Source organism: Ochlerotatus camptorhynchus, unplaced genomic scaffold (assembly GCF_037179485.1).
Source record: "Ochlerotatus camptorhynchus isolate MF236.1 unplaced genomic scaffold, CSIRO-AGI_Acam_v1.1 ptg000598l, whole genome shotgun sequence".
Classification (NCBI taxonomy): Eukaryota; Metazoa; Arthropoda; class Insecta; order Diptera; family Culicidae; genus Ochlerotatus; species Ochlerotatus camptorhynchus.
Window position 1 is genome coordinate 1,756,576 of NW_027041078.1, and position 17,560 is coordinate 1,774,135.

A 17,560-nucleotide genomic window follows, 5' to 3' on the forward strand; every position below is an offset into this window, starting at 1 on the left:
CTGCAGCTCTAAAATGTTTCTCCAATCACAATGTAATTTTTTGTTCCTTTATTTTTTATCCAAATGGTAAAATATTTAATTAATGGTGATGCTATTGTGAATGCTGAGCCTCATGGACAAATTAATAGAAACGAGTTTTAATTCTAATCTCAAGTATTTTTTTTCATATCATAGAACTTTATGTTAGAAGTGTAACTATCAAACCGAGTGTACATAGAAGATTTTTTCTTCGAATCATGTGTGACCAGAAATATGATAATAATTAAATGATGGTGCATTTATTTTATGAATATAAATTTCCCTACTTCACCGTAAATATAAAACTGCATATTTTTTTCTGATACGTGTTTTCGTTACAAATATCTCCTATGATTAATATTTTTTTATTTACGCCTCAATATGTTTATGCCATAAAGGTACTCTGTAAAACAATATTCATCTTCGAAATTAAACAAAAGTTATTCAACGTTACAAGTTAACTTATCTATGATTGTATGTAATCCAATATTTTTATTTCGTCACTACTGTGTAACTAGTTGGTTGCTTTGCTGTTGCCTTCATGGTTGCTGTAATTATTTTACGACACATAATTTGGCTACAAAATAGTGGCAGCAACTTGTATGTGGCAACATGTGCTACTTGGGTAGGTTTCAACACAACAAAAAACGTACATTGCTTCAAAAATGCATCAAATTGATCCAAGCAAACATTTTGTTTGAATCTATATTTCAAAAGTTAGTAGAATTACCACGTTTGTTCCTTTAGTCTGCCCGCGGTTTTGCAAACATTTTTTATTTGTATTTTTTATTTGTATTTTTTATTGAAGGAAGGCGAATAATTTTGTTTATCGATAACTGTCCCAGCCATCCAAACATTCAGCAAAAGTTGAGCAACATCAAACTGGCATATTTTCTTCCAAATATGACCTCTGTGCTCCAACCACTTGATCTTGGCATAATCAAGTCTTTGAAAGTGCACTACCGCAACAAGCTATTGAAATATTAACTGAATTCTATTGAAAATGGTGAATCCCTGAAAATTGATTTACTACAGTGCATTAACATGATAGCTGATGCATAGCATAACAACGTTAAACAATTGTTAATTGCTTCGTTAAAGCTGGTTTTGTCAAACCAATTTAATATGTATTAATGAGAGTAGCATTGAAATTGATATTACTGAAGAAAGTTTTTTTCAATCAAAATTTGAAATGCTCACTGAGAAAGGTTTTGATTCATTTGGAGATATAAACATATATGTAATGTTTCAATAATATTATTTATGAAATTTGTGTATTCCAGACTACACAGCAAAAAAATAATTTTGATATCACATCAAAGTGGATGCACTACAATCATGTCGAAAATTTCATGTTATTTTTATGACCACATAAATAAACAAATGCAGTAAAAGCAGCGTAATGTCAGTTCATGCATTGTATTAATGATAATTTTGTCCTTTTTAGCAAGTAATATTACACCATATTTTCGACATGATTGTAGTGCATCCACTTTGACGTGATATCAAAATTATTTTTTTGCTGTGTACGTGAATTTTAACGACGGCCTTTAGAAGGAGAATTTTTGACTGACGATGGCATAGTCCGAATTGTTCATGATCAGCCATCTAGCAGCAGTATCGATGATCAAAACCACTCATTGACTGATGAAACTGTTGACAATGAATTAACCAGTGCGCCTTCTAAGCATAAACTTTCAGAGATGCTTTCCAAACAATATATGCTAGTTTATTAACTACGGAAGATCTGCCAAAGGACAGTTTCAGCAAATTTTTTGAATAAAAAAAAACAGGTTCTAGGGGAAGAATGAATTGACATTTGATTTGGTATAATCTTAAACTATATGTATTGTATTGTTAAAAATCGATTGCAATCATCTAAAAATATGCTTTGATTGTTTAGCATGGAGTAACGTTTCTCTCTCTATAACGACATTGAAATTCTGTATAACGACTATCTTTTATAACGACAGTTCTCTATAACGACAGTCCCCTGCGATGTCGCTATAAAGAGCTTTGACTGTATGTGATTTCTTTAATGTTAACGGAACTGCTCTTAAGCTCTCTGTTCTTTTCTGAATTTCTCCAAACTTCTCTAAAAATTTTGCAGTTCTCATGAAGCTTGTTGTACTGCGCTGAATTTCATTGAACCGTCCTAAAAATGTTTAAGCTTAAGTGAACTTCTGAACTCATGTGAAGACATCAATTAGCTTTTTACCGTCTCTGAAGATATCTGAACATCTGGGAACTGCTTTAAATTTCCCACAAATTTTCTGAAACTACTGGAACTGAACTCCCCTCGAAATCCCTCAAATTTTCGGAGCGTACTTCACTTCTTTAAAATGCTCCCGCACCATGATGAGCACCCCACCATGTGGCGCAAATTGAACGGAGAAAGTTGAAACTCTGTTGAAATTTTTGCTCCAAATACGTAATATGGGTACTCCAAGTGCACTTTAAATCAAACCAGACCCCAAGGTGATTACAATGATTGAGTAATATTTCTGCCCAAAAGATTGGGCTGGGTACCGCTTTCGAGTAAACACTACAAGTTCAGTTTTCTGCGAAGACAAGTTATCTAAGGAACTTTGCAATGATCCTTGCAAGTCCACAGCTTGTGGACCTCTTACGGAAACCTACACTGTCATCTTCAAGTTGTCTTAGCGTGCATTGTTCTGCCAAACAGTTGTCGATATCTTTGACATAACATTTATGAAGAAGAGGGCTGAGACATGAGCCTTGGGGCAGGCCCATGTAACTAATTTTGGAAGTTGTCAGTTGTCCAAGGGAAAAGTTCATCTGCTTTTCTGACAACAAATTGAACAAGCAATTATTTAAAATTCCAGAAAGTCCACATCTGTGCAGATTGTCTGACATAATTTCAATGGAAACTGAATCAACAGCCCCCTTATTGTCCAAGAATACTGAAGCCAATTGCTCCTTGTGCGCAAAGGCCAGTTGAATATCTGTGGAAAGACAATCGTTTGTTCCTTTGCTCTTGCGGAACTCTAAACTGTATATTTGATAGCAAGTTATTAGTTTCGACCCACTGATCGAGTCTCCGAAGGATCATTTTCTCCAACAATTTCCTAATGCACGAAAGCATCGCAATCGGATGGTATGAGTTATGGTCAGACGCTGGTTTGCCAGGTTTTCGAATGGCTATTACTTTGACCTGTCTCCATTCAGGCGGTACAATGTTGTTTGCTAGTAAAGAATTGAATAAGTCTAGCAAGCGTCTTTTAGCGATATCTGAGAGATTTTTTCAGAAGAATCCTTTAGTTTTTACGAACCTCTCAACGGAATCCCCTTATGAAGAGCTTTTTGAGTGTGTTGATCTATTTCCTTTTAATTTCGTTATAGCTGCTTATCTTTTGACAGATAAGGTGTGGAGTACTTGACTCTGTCAAAAGATAAGCAATTATAACTGAATTAAAAGGAAATAAATCAACACATTCAAAAAGTTCTTGTTATAGTATATTTGTTATTAGGCAAATCAAAAACAGAAATGCAATTTTAAATTTTATATCAGTCATAATTAAACACACAAGGGAGCAAAGAATATAACCCATACACACTTAGTTTTTTCTACCGAGCTCGGCTGTGCAAATCTCGGCAAAAAAGTTTTACTGAGATCTCAGCAAACATTACATTTGTTTGCTGAGATTCAGCTTAGTATTATCCGAGACACAGCAATCAAATGTCACTTTTGCTGAGATCTCAGTAAAACTTTTTTGCCGAGATTTGCACAGCCGAGCTCGGTAGAAAAAAAACTAAATATGTAGCTGTTGGATGTAGCTGTTTGTCATGTTTGTTTTTGGTGCGATTGACGGAACTGGGTCCAATACTTCCTTTCGAAATAAATAATTCTTTTCAACTATATAATCCCACGTAACATTTAAAGTTTTATAGTGGTTTTATAGCATTCTACAAGTGTAAATCTTGGTCTACAGAATCCTTATAAAACCAGCATTGTTACTTGGGATGTTTGATCGAGTTGATGAAGCTGAACAACCTTTCTCAAATTAATAAAAGATGCAGGGCGTCTTAACTACCTTTGGGGCCCTGGTCTATTTTTTATTGTGCGGCTCCCTATGATTTCTAACACATACTTGCGACAATCCATTTTCATTTATTTTTTGTTTTCTAGCCTGATTTTATTTTAACACCCTTTCTACTAAATAAACTAAATTTGTTAACGACTCTTAACACTTGCAAATTTGTTAATAGAAGTGTTGATATAAATTTTCATCAATATTTCGTACTCAATATTGATGATCAGTAATCACCCAAGCAGCAGACTTCGATCGAAATAAGCTGCTGCAACTTTATTGTGACTGTAATAAGTGGCACACAAGTAACCACAATTGTTCAGTAACATGTGTGCTGCTAGGGCAATTATGGTTCAATTAACCTTGACGAGTTTTCGAAAAATAAAAAATTAAACAGTTTACTACGACGCATTATTTAAGATTGTAAAAAGTCACGGCAATTTTTTCCCTTTTACTATTGTATACAAGGCTGGTTTAAGGGATCTCTCAATTTATTTTTCAATCATTGAAATCTATCTTGAAAAGTTGGTAGTTATTATTGAAATAAATATCCTGTGGATTATTTCCACTTTTAGGAAAATCAATTTCCCAAATAGCAATTTTGATTTTATCACAGCTTTGTTGTCCATGTTTTGGACTTATATAATGCTTTAAGACATTGATAAAACTTGTAATACTACTTGGGATTAGTCCGTACGTCAATAATTAGTTTATACAACTCATCTACTTCTGATTTCCAGTTCTGACTTACTAAAATCAAACGAGGTGACTTTCTAGTCATAGTACATTGAAAAAATTCATCGAACGTAAACATTATAGAAACCAGTTCAATGCAGATCACAATCTTCACCAAGGTGAGCGGTTCGTGATTCAAGAGCTACAAGAATGGATTAGGTGTCCTTCTACCTCGTTGCTTCATCTTATTTTAACCCCAACGTATAAATTGTGAAAACGCCTTTAATGCCGTATATATTGTTATGTAGGCCTGATTTTGTTAAATCATTAGCCTCATCAATTCGGTAGCATTTCTCAATATTATGAAACACACAACTTTACCCAAGAATCCTCTCTCTAGGATGCTCCATTTAAAATATAAATTCGAGAACATTCTAGGTGGTGAGAGCAAAAACTAAACAGAAACCTAAAAAAGTTTTTGCTTTGTAAACCGAGCAACTTTGTTGAAGACCGTAGACCTGTAGAAAATATACCCACTTATCCAGTCTAGCTGCTCTAATGTTCTCCTGTAATATAACAGTATATGCGAGAGTTTTTAATTTTATTTTCATGTTATCAACTTGTATGATTTATTGATTCAAATTTTCAAAGCTTTAGTGTTCGATACAAATACAAAACTAACCAATGATTAATGTCTGGAAACATATGATTGAGCAGGATATGATTGTTGTCCCTGAGCCGGAGGCCCCCTCTAAACTTCTTCAGCCCACCATCGGCCTACCGTGAATACGGCACTGAAACGAAGTCACCAATGAAAATCTTCCTACACATTTGCTGGCTAAACATGGATTAATTCTAACAACTTCTATATTTTCAGATAAGTTACAACGTATTTGATGATCGAAAACTAGATCATTGATGCAACTTTCACGTGATGAATTAACCGACGTCAACTCAATCGAAAAGCAATCAACCTCCATCCATCAGTAATCCGCACGGGTTTTCAATTTTCCATTGTAATCCAAAAAGCATCGACTGGAGGTGTCAACTTGGTTACAACCTTGCAAACCCACTGCTGTCGTGATTCAATATCATCCATCACCGTCATCATCGTCAGTTTCACCGGTAGTAAAATTTTCATAAGAATTGGCCCTCACCTCCTTCACTGCTGTGGCCGCCAACGGCAGATATGAGGAGGAAAATTAAATCGGCAAGCAGTCCTTCATACTTCTAGCTAGGTGGGTACAGTTCAGTTGAAATTAAAGCAAGTAAGTACACATGCCGCGGTCGGTCGGTGGATGGAAATCAGTGCTCTGTCGCACAAAAATACAGTAGGCGGCAAAAAACCACGCTAAGCACATGCTAATGACGCTAATAAAGTACAACTATACACGGTGTGTGTGTGTGTGTGTGCACCGATCACGAAGGGGTGGAGGAAAACATAACCTATATTTAGCACGCTAGTTATTTCGTGAAAATAAGCACTTGTTTCATTCATAAAATTATGAGGTTCCGTCGACGAAATCAACGAAAGTCGCGCGCGTCGATACATGTTCATTTTTTCCCCCCAAAACAACAGCGACTCTCAGATTGTGGACAAGGTAATTAAGTTTGATGACTTTTTGTGTGAATTAGGTAGGTGGGGAGAAGGTCGCGTTCGGTACTAACCTTTTACAAGAAAGATCTGCAGCAGCACTAGCAAACACCACATTTCATATTCCGTTCTACCGGAGCTTGGTTCGATTGGAAGATTTGATTTCGTTTTCCGTTTGGGTTGGTTTTATTTTCCGTCTTGAATTGTTGTGATTATTTGTTTACTGGTGTGTGGTGTGTTTCGCCATCATGATGGAGATTGATTCGATCTTTCAGTGGCGTGTAAAATAAATCATCATTTTCACAGCTTGGTTTTTACGATTTAATTTTTATCGACTGCGATAAACAGGACTCCAGCCGGAAGGAGATTGTACTTATTTTTTATCTCCTCGTTGCAGGGAAGATAAGACCGAGATTTTCACATTTGTTTATACGTCACGGGTTCTCCTCTCGCTCTGGTCACGATGTCTAGAGTGGTTCCCTTGAAATTAAGTGCACCGAGAAAGGTATCATACATAAATTTTCACCCGTTTTCCTCTAGCTCACATCGGGCCCACTTGCACTGGCATCCCGCATGAAACACACGGGAAAATTCTTCGTTTCTCACTTTGGCTGCAATTCGACTTAGATATATAGCACACTTGCACTCGCACTTGATGATGCCCCTCTAAATCCTCGACCTTAGAACCGAGAAAGGGCTACGCTGCTATTTTCCACCGGTATTTAAACTGTAGCAAAACATCCGCGTAAATCAACTCCCTATGGGAGAGCAAGTCAGGGCACGGCAAACACGGATGCTTCCTGCTGTGATTAATGACTTCCAAATAAAACAAACTAACTTATATATCTTCCCAGCGTCCGGAGCGTCCCTCCTAGACACACACGCACTCACACCGGGCCCAAACCGGACGAACTTTGGCCTCCCGCCTGCCTCGGAGCTGGTGGTGGTAATGTTTACGGTTTGTCTGCCACCAAACTGCGGAAATTCGACGTCGTAAATCCGCTCGGTGGGAATCCCTACTCGGCCACCGCACCAGACCAGACAGCTAACTGGTTCAGGTTTTCCCTTATGTAGCAACACCAGACATACAGGTGGCACAGAGGTAGAATGATGATGCGACTTTTCAGTCTCTCGCCTCTAGTTGCCTTGGAAAACAACTCGCACACAAATTGAACCTAATTGAGATGAATTTGCATTGATCCGTTTGATTGGCACACAGTATCAAGGGCCTGGAAACTCGATTAACTCTTCCAATATGCCGAAAAAAAAGAACACCTCTACACGATCCTTGAAATGACACTCGGTAACGAAGCGCGGAACTGCGGGAGGATCAACCGCGGGAGAAGCAGAGCAACCGCGAATTTGTGCGTCCGTAGCGGTCCGACCGATTTAGTTGCACATTCATCTACGCTCAGCGTTGATAATAGACTGAATTTTTCGGAAGGAAAACGTAAACCGAGAGCATAAGGAGCATGGGGATCGCCGTCGCACCGTGGGTTGATGTTGCTCCCACTCAGCAGCACCAGACGACTTTCTCTCTTTGAACTTGGAGAGTTCCACCAAGTAGCTAAGCAGCCAAACGCACAGCATGATGGAAGGAGCATTTATTATGCTTTCTCTCCGAAGGAAATGCAGTGCGAGAGCGAGAGCCAGGGAGGCATTTTTTATGCTGCTGCCGAACTACCGAAGTACGAAAATATACTGCAGCGGATTCCAATAAGAAACCCGTGAGCATGCGTACGTTCCGGTGAAGTGGAAAATGTTGACCCTCTGGTGGTGGGAAATGGAACTCTACAGCTCTGGTCAGTCTCATCAGTTTTGTGAATGGGTAGGTATACAGTGCCAGAAATTCCTATAATCGCATGGCCACTTTTCGATCTTATGTTCCATTCAAATGTCAAACCCAAAGCATATGTATTGATTGTAGTAGACTCTCGACCGATCAGTTATCTTTACTACTGGGCATGGTAATATGGTTCAAGTTTTATTTGAAATAGGTAGAACGCCTTTTATTGATGGATATTCATATAAGCTCAGCATTAGTTTCAAACTAAGGAACTTGTATAAGTTAAAGGACTGCTTAAATTAGTATTTGATATGGGTCATTTTTCCAAAATTGTTACCTTAAATCAAGAGTTAATGTAATGTTTAATCATTTTTAGAGTAATTTTAGCAATTCATCGGCTATAGGCGTTTGTAGTACACCAGCTGTTCCAAACTGCTGTCTACTACTGTATACCAAATTTTCGAGGATCCTCCAACAATTTTCAATGGAATTCAGATCAGTGATGCATACCGGACCAGTTCAAAAGCTTGATATTAAGCAATAACAATCATGGTTTAGATTCCTCTTTCACGTGAATTGTGGCATCATTCTGTTGAAAGTAGAAATTGACCTTCGTAAATGGCATCAAAACATCGCCCAGAAGTTCTTAAAAGTATTCCAATATCATTCTACTATTGACACTCATCCTTTATATGAAAGAAGGACCCACACCATGAAACTAAGGCCTGCAAACATTTGTATTTAATTGTATCTCGGGATATATGAGTAGTTTCCTAACTAACAATTTTCACAATGTAAACGCTTTGCTCATTTCATTTATACAGTCTCAAGCTGTATTCAAATGTTATACGATATGAAACAACGTTTACTTAACTTCTATACAATGAAATCTGGTGATCTTAGTCACCTACTTATGGCTGTTGGGGGTGGGGAAAACTCTTATTGCATATCCATTGGAGTGGGTCATCGTTATATGGAAAAACGCAAACTTTACCGCACCAATCGAGCACAACCCCTTTTTTTGGTTCTATTTGGAGTCCCAAACAACTATGCAAAATTTGGGGACGATTGGTTGTAGCTCGACTTTCCGAATTGCGTTTGAAATTTGTATGGAAATTAGTATGGGAAAACCAACTTTTTTGCATTTTTATCCCTAGAGACCACAATTTAGCATGAACAGTGCAACTACGTATGTACAAATATAGTCACTTTGTCTTGCGATGGCCTTAAAATTGAAGAAGAGAAGTTGAAGAGTATCAAGAGTTTTCGCAGACCGGAGTCGCAAACCGAAGTGAAGAGTTTTTTGGGACTTATTAACTTCGTGGAACGATTTACCCCAAGGCGAGCCGATAAAACTGAGCGACTTAGAGAGTTATCAAAATCTGATTCTTTCTATTGGACTGGCGAAGAGGAGGAGGAGTTCCATTTTCTCAAGGATGAAGCTCTGAGTGAAGTTGATGTTGATGTTGATGTAGATGCATCTCCCGTTGGACTTGGTGCCGTATTAGTCCAATACGATCAAGACGGCATGCCTAGAATTATTTCATGCGCTTCAAAAGTTTTGACAGACTCGGAAAAGAAGTACCCACAGACTCATAAGGAGGCTTTAGCCATTGTGTGGGGAGTGGAGAGGTTTTCTTTTTATTTAACAAGTAAATCCTTTACCATTCGGACCGATTCCGAAGTGAATGAATTCATCTTTGGCGAGGGAAGAAAGGCTAGCAAACGTGCTATATCTAGGGCTGAAGCATGGGCGTTGAGGCTTCAACCTTTCGATTTTAAAGTGAAGCGAGTTCCAGGCCATTTAAATGTGGCGGATGCCCTATCTAGGCTGATCGACAAGGCTCAAATAGATGCGCCCTTCGATGATAGTGACGAGAAACACGTACTTTATGCTCTCGATGCAGGTTTGATGGATATCTCTTGGAGCGATATTGAAATAGCTTCAGAAAATGACAATGAACTCTCTTCAGTACGACAAGCGATGATATCTAACAAATGGTCTTTGCGCCAATATGAACCACATAAACTCGACTTTCGCTGCTTGGGATCAACAGTGTTCAAAAACCATAAAATAGTACTTCCAAAAACCTTACGTAAGAGCGCCTTGGAATCAACACACCAGGGACATTTGGGCATAGCTGCAATGAAACGCATTATTCGTGAATACTTTTGGTGGCCTGGTATTAGCAGTGCAGTTGAACAGTTCGTTAAATCGTGCAAGACGTGTTTGATTATTACAAGACGAAACCCTCCGATTCCTCTTTCAAGTCGAACTCTTCCTGATGGACCGTGGGAAATCTTGCAGATAGATTTCCTTACAGTGCGCGGATGTGGCTCCGGTGAATTTATGATTGTGGTTGACACTTACTCGAGATTCTTGGCAGTCGTGGAAGTAAGATCCATAGACGCAAAGTGCACTAATGCAGCTCTGTCAAAGGTTTTTGAAACGTGGGGCCTGCCAATGATCATGCAAAGCGACAATGGGCCGCCATTTCGCAGCACAGAGTTTGTCGAGCATTGGGAACAGAAAGGAGTAAGAATTCGGAAATCCATCCCTCTTAGCGCTCAGTCGAATGGAGCCGTAGAGCGTCAGAATCAAGGAATTCTGAAAGCTTTAGCTGGTAGCAAGCAAGATGGAACCAACTGGAGGGCTGCTCTTCATAGGTATGTTCACGTCCACAACACAATTAAGCCCCATTCCAGACTCGGTATCGCACCCTTCGAGCTCCTCGTTGGGTGGAAGTACCGGGGAACATTTCCGGCCCGTTGGGAGTCAAAGTCTGACAATGAACTGGATCGTCACAACGTTAAGGAACATGAAATTCTATCGAAATTTGTGAGCAAGGGCTACGCGGACAACCGTAGAGGAGCTAAGCTTTCCGACATCAAGGCCGGTGACAGGGTCGTAGTTGCGGTCGCAAAATCAAACAAAATTGATCCATTGTTTTCGAAGGAAAGGTACACTGTTTTGACTCGGGAAGGTGCCAAAGTCGTCGTTCAGAGCAGTCGAGGTGTACAGTATGCTAGAAACGTGCAGGACGTCAAACGAGCAATGGACTTCGAGGTAGCCGATGCAGATACAAACGACAACTCTATTCCAAATCCGGATGCAGACGTGGGTGGTATGAGAGATGAAGAGTTGCACGAGATGTGGAATAGTGCAGGTCCTCTGCGAGATGAGGAGTTTTCTGCTGAAGATATGAGTCAGCAAATGTCTGTGAGGCCTAAACGGAATATAAAACAACCTGAAAGGTATAACGACATGTTTCTCTATAGGATTTTTCAGTAATAATTAACAGGAATAGGTCAGCACTGTTCACAATTAAATAAAAGTAAAAAAGATCTAAAAGTTTCCCTTTATTGTCGTTTTCCTAGATTCTCCCAACATCAATGGTAAATACATATGTGTCGAATGCATCCAATTGGTATTTTTGTATATACATTTGAGCCTCCCTTAGGTCTGCGGGTAAATGCGCAGAGCTACAAAGCAAGGCCGTGCTGGTGGCGGCTGGGTTTGAATCTCGGTTCGGTCTAGGAATTTTTCTGGTTGGAAAGTTTGGGATTCGATGGGATTTAGCATACTAACGGCTCCCCTGGCTCCGTTTAAAGGCCATTAATAATGTAACTAAATTTGGAAGAGAGTAGGCGAGGAGGAGGATGTAGAGAAAGGATGGAACTGGGCTAGTAAAGTGAAATAACTTTGGTTCGCTTTAAGAGTTCATTTAAATAGTTTTCATTTAGTGTGTGAACATGGGTATGAGGACAACCCTGTGACAGTGGGAAAATCAAAACAAAGCCTTTCGGTCAGAGACTTTCTCGGCTTTATTTCTCTCTCACTCTTCCTCGTTTTCGCGTTACCGAGAGACGGGCCTGGACAGCTTTCCGACGGTTCAGTCAAGCAGTTTTGAAAAAGATCTTAAAGTGTGAAGTTGAGTGATCACAAAATGCTGCGCAGGGATTACGGTCCTTTTCCAAATGGTGGAAATCACGACAGTGCCTAACCACTTTGACAAAGGAAGTACGGTGCTAGAAGGTATCTAAAAAAGTTATAACAATTCAAATATTTATGGTTTGAATTAAACACCAAAAATCCCTTTTTCTGCCGACACTGCCGGTGTACCAATGGGAGTCAGATTCCAAATTGAAATAATACCGGAGTTTCTTATCTTACCGATTTGTAATGTTCAGATGAATTATTCAAAAACAATTGCTCTATCTCATATGTGTAGCTGGAGAGGGGGGAGGGGTTAATAATATACTCCATCCCCCCTCACTCATATCAAAATTTTCATTTTGAAATAACTTCGGAGTTTCTTATTTTATCGATTTGGTATGTGGTATGTGGTTTGAATTATTAGCAGCTGGGAAATTTTAAATTTATATACAAAGTTTTTATTTGAAATATTAAACTGCCATTCGGGCCACCCGCATATAGAAAACACAGAAGTAGTCGTACGTCAAGAACCAAAAACAAGAGAAAACGAAAACTGTCTTCACCAGTTCCGTCTCAGACACAGGTATTGTCGGATTTCGCTTGTTGGGCTAACTTTAAGTGGACTAAGTTTCAGTTGGGCTCTTAAGCCAAACGTCACTTCTAACAGTGCTGATTCCTTTTCGAAATTTCGACCGGCTTCATGCAAAACCGGCAAACGAGTGAAGTAATGATACTGATTATTTCAATGCGATACAACGAGTTGCTTCCTTCCTGAATGAGGGGTGAAGCTAATTTCTGAGTTATCAAGAAATCTACCCGAGACCAACAGCAATATTTGCTTCAAGGGATAAAACAGCATCATAAAGAGTACCCTGAGAAATCGTAAAATAGGGGAAATGACGGCTTCGGCATGCCAGACTATTTTCGGCAACCCAAATTGAAACACTATTTTCACTGGATTTTCTTACGAAAACACTTCGCTGAATGCATGCAAACGATTCTTTATGCTTTCAGCTTCAATTTGACTATATTTTTCCACTGAGAAAAAGCAATCTAGCAAGGTTTTCTTGAAATGAAACACACGCACTACAAATTGTAGCTGATTTCGAGTTGCCGATAATAGAACAGCAGATTTACATGCAGTTCAAATAGAACGGTTGCCGAAGAAAAACTGGTTGCCGACAATACTCGCTCTCACTAGAGAAGATTGGAGCTTTGTAAAAGCGTTTCAAAACAGTTTTTGACAATTCTTTCGACTGAAATTGTTAGAGCAGCTGGCAGCAAAAGATTGTAAACAAACCAATACTGCATATGTGTGCGTTCCTTAGAGAAAAAGGCTATAGAAAGAAGGTTGCTGCTTAGGTTGCCGAGAATACGTAAATTCCCCTATATTAAAATGAAATATAATCTTTACAATCCAATGACATTTGTGTGGATATATCTGACATGTATATTGCACCAAAAGAGTAGGGAAGAGAATGGTAGTACTCGCTTTACAACTGCTCTTATGTTGCAAATGTTTTTGATTAACCCATCCGACCAACTCGAGAGATGGGAAACTCCGAAGCAATGTTTGTCTTTTTCTTTACTTTCATTGATATAAGTGAGGGCCGGAAAGCATAAAAATAAGCCCCCCCCCCCAATATCGAACTACCCCTATTAAATGTAGCACATGTTTTTGAATACATCTGAACATACCAACTTGACAAGATCAGAAACACCGAAGTTATTGCAGTTTGAAGCCTTACCTTCATTTATATGAGTGAGGGGGTGGGGGTTTAGATAGCCCCCCCCCCCCCTCATCTCATAATATGCCTATGAAATTGAAAAATTGTTTTTGAATAATTCATCTGAACATACCAAAACGATAAGATGAAAAACTCCGAAGTTATTTCAGTTTGAAACTTTACTTCTATTGATATGAGTGACCCCCCCCCCCATCCCCCCTCGAAACGCATATGAGATAGATCTATTGTTTTTGAATATTTCATCTGAACATACCAAAACGATAAAAGAATTTAACTTCGAATTTGGAGTCTGACTTTCATTGGTACACCGGCAGTGAGCAAAGTTGTTAGGCACTTCCTGGGCTATACTTTAACGTATTTAGATGCGTGGTTTGTGCAAATTGTGGTCCCTAGTAATAAAGATGCAAAAAAGTAGGTTTTTCCATATTAATTTCCATACAAATGTCAAATGCAATGCGGAAAGCCGGGTTACAACCATTCGTCCCCAAATTTTGCACAGTTGTTTGGGACCCCAAATGGAACCAAAAAAACCCGAATTTATCCACCTATGGTGTGATCAGACCCTTCTTACTTATTCAAGTTTATTTATTTTATTGTCATTATCAGTGACCAAGGCCCCCACCCCCGTGTCATCCAGTGATGCTACGCCACTGCCTGGGGGTACCCGGAATATATCCGGGTGTGGTCTATTTGGTGAGGCTACCAATCACCTTATCATCGTATTTTAATGTGATTTAATGGGTTTTAATTCAATTCATATTCAAGCAACTTCCCAGGGGTACCCGGAACATGTCCAAGTGTGTCCAATGTGGTCTGGAACACTTAACACGACTTGCATTGATCTTATTTTTGAATTCTGTAGTAATTTGATGTGTCGCATGATGGTTTTGATACGTTTTCCGTTAAATCCAGCGTGAAGGCCCATATTCACCGGATCTTAATCCGGCCATATCTCCGGAACCGGTTCACCGATTCCAAAACCGTTCAATAGCGTTCAATGGAATGAAGTTGTTCAGAATTGGTGGAACACTTGAGTGGAGTTTGTCCGACAGGATATCGATACAAACAAAGTCAAACAATGTCCAAAAATACTGAGCCCATTTGATGTTTCCGAGCAGACGAAGAAGAATTATTTTCTCCATCAACTTCTGAATGCAGGAAAGCATCGCGATGGGACTGTACGAGTTATGATCGGACGCGGGTTTACCGGGTTTTTGAATGGCAATAATTCTCACTTGCCTCCAATCATCCGGAACAACGTTGTGCTCCAGAAACGGATTGAAAAAGTTCAACAAGCGCCTCTTCGCGACGTCTGGGAGGTTTTTGAGCAAGTTGAACTTGACTCTATCCGTTCCCGGAGCTGTATTGTTGCATCAACGGAGGGCAAGTGAGAAGTCAACCATGAAAAAGGAGAGCCCGAGATCACGAACGCTGTTTTGAACCGGCACTGAATCAGGACAAGCTTTACGCGCGAATTCATATATCCACCTGTTCGAATACTCCGTGTCTTCATTGACCGATGATGACCCGTTTCGCATTCTCTTGCCGAAATTCCAGAGCGTTTTCATGTAAGTCTCCCGCGTTAATTCTTCGAGAAACCGACGCCAGTAACCACGTTTTTTTAGCTTTGAACAAGTTCTTGCATTTTTTCTCAAGGTCCGTATATCGTTCGAAGTATGCAATCGAACCGTGCTTACGAAAATGTTTGAACGCGGTGGACGTCTCATTATTCCCGTTGGAACATTACTTATCCCACCACAGAATGGGAGGTCGTTTACGAACTGAAGCACCTGGAACAGGTTCACCATTTCTATAGTGTTGGTTAGGTTCTCACGTGTCCGAAAAGTCTCCCACGCCTATACGCCCTGAGACCCGGAACCTACAAGGGTCTTGAGTGCCCACCCTGGAAGCTGCCGTTTGTCAAGACCAGCAGCTTGGGGCTTTGGGAGGTTACCTTCAGGAACTCAGCGGTTCCGGGGCTTATAAGCCAGTGTTATATTTGGCGCCCAACGTAAATTTCCTTAGAAAGGTTCTCAGGAGGGGAAAAATATCTCTGGATATTTTTTTTTCTTCTGTGCGTTGGGAAAGTTTTCGAGAAATAGTATTTTTTTCTCAAATAATATCCACTCTGGTCGCATATTTTAACAATAAATCAAGGGTTTTTTGGTTAGATTCGCGGTGGTTAAGAAATCTAAGCCACGTGGTGAAGTCAATTGGTTATTGTTCTGTGACAAGAGTGATCCATTCTCAAAGTCATCTTTGATCGCTCAGGGATTATTGCAGTTGATATCAAACAGTTATGGGTGTGAGTGGTGTTTGAATAGCCTTCAGTGATTCTTTCGGTTTCAGAGGTAGAAAGTTACTTTTGTTTTCACATTTTAATCAAATTTGCTAAAATGTCGTGAAGGTCCGTATCTAGCCCAGATTTCGGTGCACTCTACCGTGGCATGCGTGTTGACCATATTGACCCTGGAGAGCTCAATTATGAGCTGATCCTCCGTAATATAGTTATCAGAGACGATGAATCACGGCGGAAACGTCGACGCAGGTTGAAACAGATCCTGAAAGACGAACGAGAGGGTCATTAATTTATGATCCACCATGACTTAGACCCAGATATCGATTCAGATATCTGCAGAATGATTTTCACAGAACTCCGGCAAATTCTCAGGTCCACATCTCGAGGTCAAACAGAATTGTGCAAAGCGCGTTTATTGCATCTGGGTCACCGACTGGCGGTAGTTAAAAATCATGCAGCTGGTGAGCTAAAATCACAGAGCAACGTGCTGAAAGTCTCCTTAATAAAGGAAAAAAAAAAAAAAAAAACAGAGCAACGAAGAATTTTGTAAAGCCTTACAGTTATTTTCGGAATATTTTTTGGCAGAGGATAACTTCTTTTCCACAGCTTGGGAAACTGATTATGAATCGGGTGGATTATTAGATGAAGTGGCAGGGGGTATTCCAGTAGCCACGTCCCTCCGCTGACTTTAACAAAAGCTATTCCTAAACAACAAAATCTTTCTCAATTTGTGACGAAAGCTGATTTCAGCAAAGCGATGACTGACATCGGTAGTCTCATCAAATCGCTTGCTACTCAGGTCAATGTGTTAAGGCAGGAGATTAGAAAACCTGTTCAGGTATTACCACCTACCGTACCACCGCGCAAAGTGACGCCAGTGCGTGTCGCAATGGGAAATTAGAAAGTATTCCGGCACGGACCAGGGGTTGGGGCTCAATGATTTTTTGACCCATGTTCAGCAACTGGCTATTTCGGAACATATAGTAGAGTGGTTGTTATCGTACAGTTCTCCCCAGCCTGTACCATGGGAATTAAAATCTCCTAAAATCAACTGCAGCTCAGGTATTATAGAGCAGATATCCGATAAAGCTCGACGAGAAACAGCAGTTCTCGAAGGAATATGTACCGAGGCAATACTGAGGATTTTACCTCGAAGATTCACCTTGCATGCTACAATTTCAATGTCTGATACCGATGGCAGGTCGATTCTATAAAATAAATGGAGGTTATTGACCCCTAGGAGCACACCTCCGTACGAATCTGCTCGATCGAGACGAATGATATTAAACTCGTTAATAGGGAGATCGATGTCAGGAGAAAGCCATGTTTCACAGAGAGCAAAATGCATCACAATGTAAATTGTGAAGTAAAAATTTAAATACGTCAAGTTTCCGTATAAGGCTTCTACAATCCCACGGAGTGCAGTTTCGAACCCCTTCGTATACGGTGGT

General features: G+C 39.8%; 1 protein-coding gene across 1 annotated transcript in view; it reads right to left on the reverse strand.

Moving 5' to 3' along the window:
* LOC135713993 (uncharacterized) overlaps nt 1-7,743 on the reverse strand; it is a 49,210-nt gene extending 41,467 nt beyond the window's left edge. The window contains exon 1 of the mRNA XM_065237251.1: nt 6,414-7,743. Coding sequence (XP_065093323.1) covers nt 6,414-6,456 — 43 coding nt within the window. The 5' untranslated portion in view covers nt 6,457-7,743. The remainder of the gene's footprint in view (nt 1-6,413) is intronic.
* Between the last annotated feature and the right edge of the window lie 9,817 nt (nt 7,744-17,560).